General features: G+C 32.6%; 1 protein-coding gene across 1 annotated transcript; it reads right to left on the bottom strand.

Annotated features, from left to right (window-relative positions):
* Positions 1 to 40: 40 nt before the first annotated feature.
* Positions 41 to 3094, bottom strand: LOC128882213 (uncharacterized; the record flags this gene model as incomplete). Its single annotated transcript, XM_054133807.1, has 3 exons — positions 2052 to 3094; positions 1850 to 1969; positions 41 to 1659 (listed from the first exon to the last, which is right to left on the bottom strand). Coding segments are annotated over exons 1-3 (2706 nt in total), but the record flags the coding sequence as incomplete, so codon positions are not given.
* Between the last annotated feature and the right edge of the window lie 55 nt (positions 3095 to 3149).

Here is a 3149-nt window from a genome sequence, read left to right as displayed (position 1 = left end):
GTAACATTGTCGAAGATGTTTCATTAATATCAGCAGTAACATTAGCGGGTTCCGTTGAAACATTCAATTCTGGTAACATTGTCGAAGACGTTTCGTTAGTATCAGCGGTAACGTTAGCAGGTTCAGTTGAAACATTCAATTCTGGTAACATTGTCGAAGACGTTTCATTAGTATCAAAAGTAACGTTAGCAGGTTCTGTTGAAACATTCAATTCTGGTAGCATTGTCGAAGACGTCTCGTTAGTATCAGCGGTAACGTTAGCAGGTTCCGTTGAAACATTTAATTCTGGTAACATTGTCGAAGACGTCTCGTTAGTATCAGCGGTAACATTAGCAGGTTCCGTTGAAACATTTAATTCTGGTAACATTGTCGAAAACGTTTCATTGGTATCTTTTGGCAAGTCGCAATTTAAGTTTTGGGAAACTTCGGTAATTGTTTCCCATTGCGGGGAGACTGTCAAAATTTTTTTATTAACCTTTACGTTGTCACTAATAAAATCCAATACAACAACTTTTGAACAACCGTTTGACTTTGGACAAATTGACAATGACGTTTTATTGACATCCACATTTATATTTAAAGGAGCTCCTGGAAATAGTTGCGACGGAAGCCTTAATTTAAGTAACCTTGCACGTGTCATTCTACTTATCTTTACATTTCTAATAACGCTTTCTGTATGAATATCATCTAAACAAACGTAGTACATTGGAGGTATTCCTGAACTTCCTTTGTCGGTATTAAAACTATTATGATTTTTTTCCAAAAAAACATTCTCAAATTGTAATCTTTCATCATCATCTTCTATTATGCTAAATATGTCTTCTATATTCTCAACGTATCTACACACCAATCTTTTTTTCGATTTCGTCTTGTGGGTTTTTTTTAAATTGCTCATTTTATTAAAAGTTTTCTCCACGGTATTGTTCGGTGACGCTACAAACGCTAGTTCATGTCTATAATTAAAAATAGTTTTTTTCTCAAGAATATACCGTAAGTTTATTTCTCTCTCCGTTGCGTTGTCTGATGAATAAGGCACTTCGTTAATATCTTTTGTTTCTTCTAAATCCGCTTCTACATTTGAATACTCAATAATACCGTCTTGTAATTCCTTCAATTTATTCTCAGATTTCATTTTTCTTGGCAAAGAATAATCATTTTTGGATTCTTGTGCAATCAAATCTAGACGTTCTATTACTTGATTTATGAAATTGCATGTTCCTTTCTGATATTTCTCCTCAAAACCCAAAACATCCGATTTTGAACTTGATCTTTTTTTTCGGCCTAGATTGGTCGTTTGTAGTAAATATGAATTGTTAGATGACAATTTTTCTTTTGGTTTTTGAAGATTTATTACAGAAAGAAGAAAATTTAAAGACACATTGTTTATTAGAAACACGTTCACTGATCCAACTATTTCTTTTGTTTCATTAATATGATCTGAGCTCTTGAGTTCACTTTCTTTCTCATTTGTAAACTTTGTATCATATACTGTACGATACATTTTTCTTGGGTTCTCAAATTGACTGTTTTTCCTTTCTAAAATCTGAAGTTCATCTAAAAACTCTAATCCTTCATTTGTTCCGTTGTCAAATGCTCTCCTTTTTCTCAAATCTTTGTTCTCTTCTACCATTCCACCGACATTAACTTGTTGTACAACACCTGAACAAACATACCAAATGCTTAATTGCCCTCAAACATTTTCTACGAACACTACTTTTTAATTTTTTTCTTTAAGGACAATGAAAAATCAAATCAATCACTAATGATAATCTAATTTTTTTTTTTTCTTATAATTCTACTCATTCACAACCTCCCATTTCATTAAAGCTACCTTTGACGTGCGTCATACCTGCTTGAGAAGATTCTTTTATAGCTTGACTAACAACACTCTGATTATCACTATCATCTATATCAGTGTTCCTATATATGGCATGCCGTGCTTCATTATGTATAATATCATGATTCATTTCTACAATAATAACAACGTATTGGGACTGGACGTTATCATTTTGACTGTACTAACAACCCACTCAAACGTGTTCCCCACTTACTTCTTTCCTCGTTAAGATATGCATCGTTCTCATTAATGTTAGATAGACTACGTCCTGTCGTGAGTGCATTTATTTTTGGGAAGCTTTTTTCATTTATTTCAGTATTTTTTTGATTCATTTTGTGCACCATCGTCTTAGGCATAGTATCATTATCATCTAATATATTGTCTTCTACTCCCCAGCCTTCTTTTTCACGTTCTACTAAATTTTTTATTTTTCTTTTTAAACCATTTGTGAATTTTTCAAAATAAAGTACATTTTTTTTTATAACCTGTCTTATGACCTTTTCATCATGCCCACCTCGATTCACCTGCGTTACAACATACCTACTTTTCTTCGAACCTTTGACATTCCTATTCCATGTACTATTGGATTCGACACGCTTAGAACGCCTTTTCAGAGGATGCTTTGAAAGTTTTGCATAAAAACTTTGCACTGAATCGTCCGATACTGCAATGTTTTGATCTCGTTTGTACCGACGGTTCGATTCGTACCCTAAGGTAACATTAACTACCGGCATCGATTCAGAAATCTTCTGCTTAAAATTGAAAGAGGCTTCAGAAAAATTGTTTTGATTTACATTGTTGTCGTGAGCATTAAATCTTTCTTTCTTTATCCTATTTTTTTTATTAATCAATTTGTTCATTAAAAGATTGGAAAGTTGAAAAAATTTGTTTCCCTTAGCTGGTAAAAATATCTTCTCCAAATCGTGCATTGTAGAGTTATATTGACAACCTCTAGTTGTATTTCCAGCCTCACATTTTCGTAACGTGTCATTAAATTGAAATGAGTGCTGAATTTCTTGAACGCCGCCTAAACTTGTTTGTGTATTGATAAAATCAGGGCAAAACACAAAAAAACCTAAAATTGTTATACAAAATAGTGTCTTGATTTTAAATTTAATAAAAGAAAAAGCAGCTTGTTTCGTTATCTTGAAAACGGAAATTTCCATTGCACCGTTATACATGTCCAAAGGGCACCAACTGATATTTGATAACAATACACATGTCAACTATAAAGAAAATTTGTACAAACCATGTATAGGTTTTTTTTTAAACAATAACCATGTTACTTTCCCTGAAAAAAAAAAAAAAAAAA

This window comes from Hylaeus volcanicus, unplaced genomic scaffold, assembly GCF_026283585.1.
Source record: "Hylaeus volcanicus isolate JK05 unplaced genomic scaffold, UHH_iyHylVolc1.0_haploid 969, whole genome shotgun sequence".
Taxonomy (NCBI): domain Eukaryota; kingdom Metazoa; phylum Arthropoda; class Insecta; order Hymenoptera; family Colletidae; genus Hylaeus; species Hylaeus volcanicus.
This window is presented reverse-complemented; position numbering and strand designations above follow the sequence as displayed.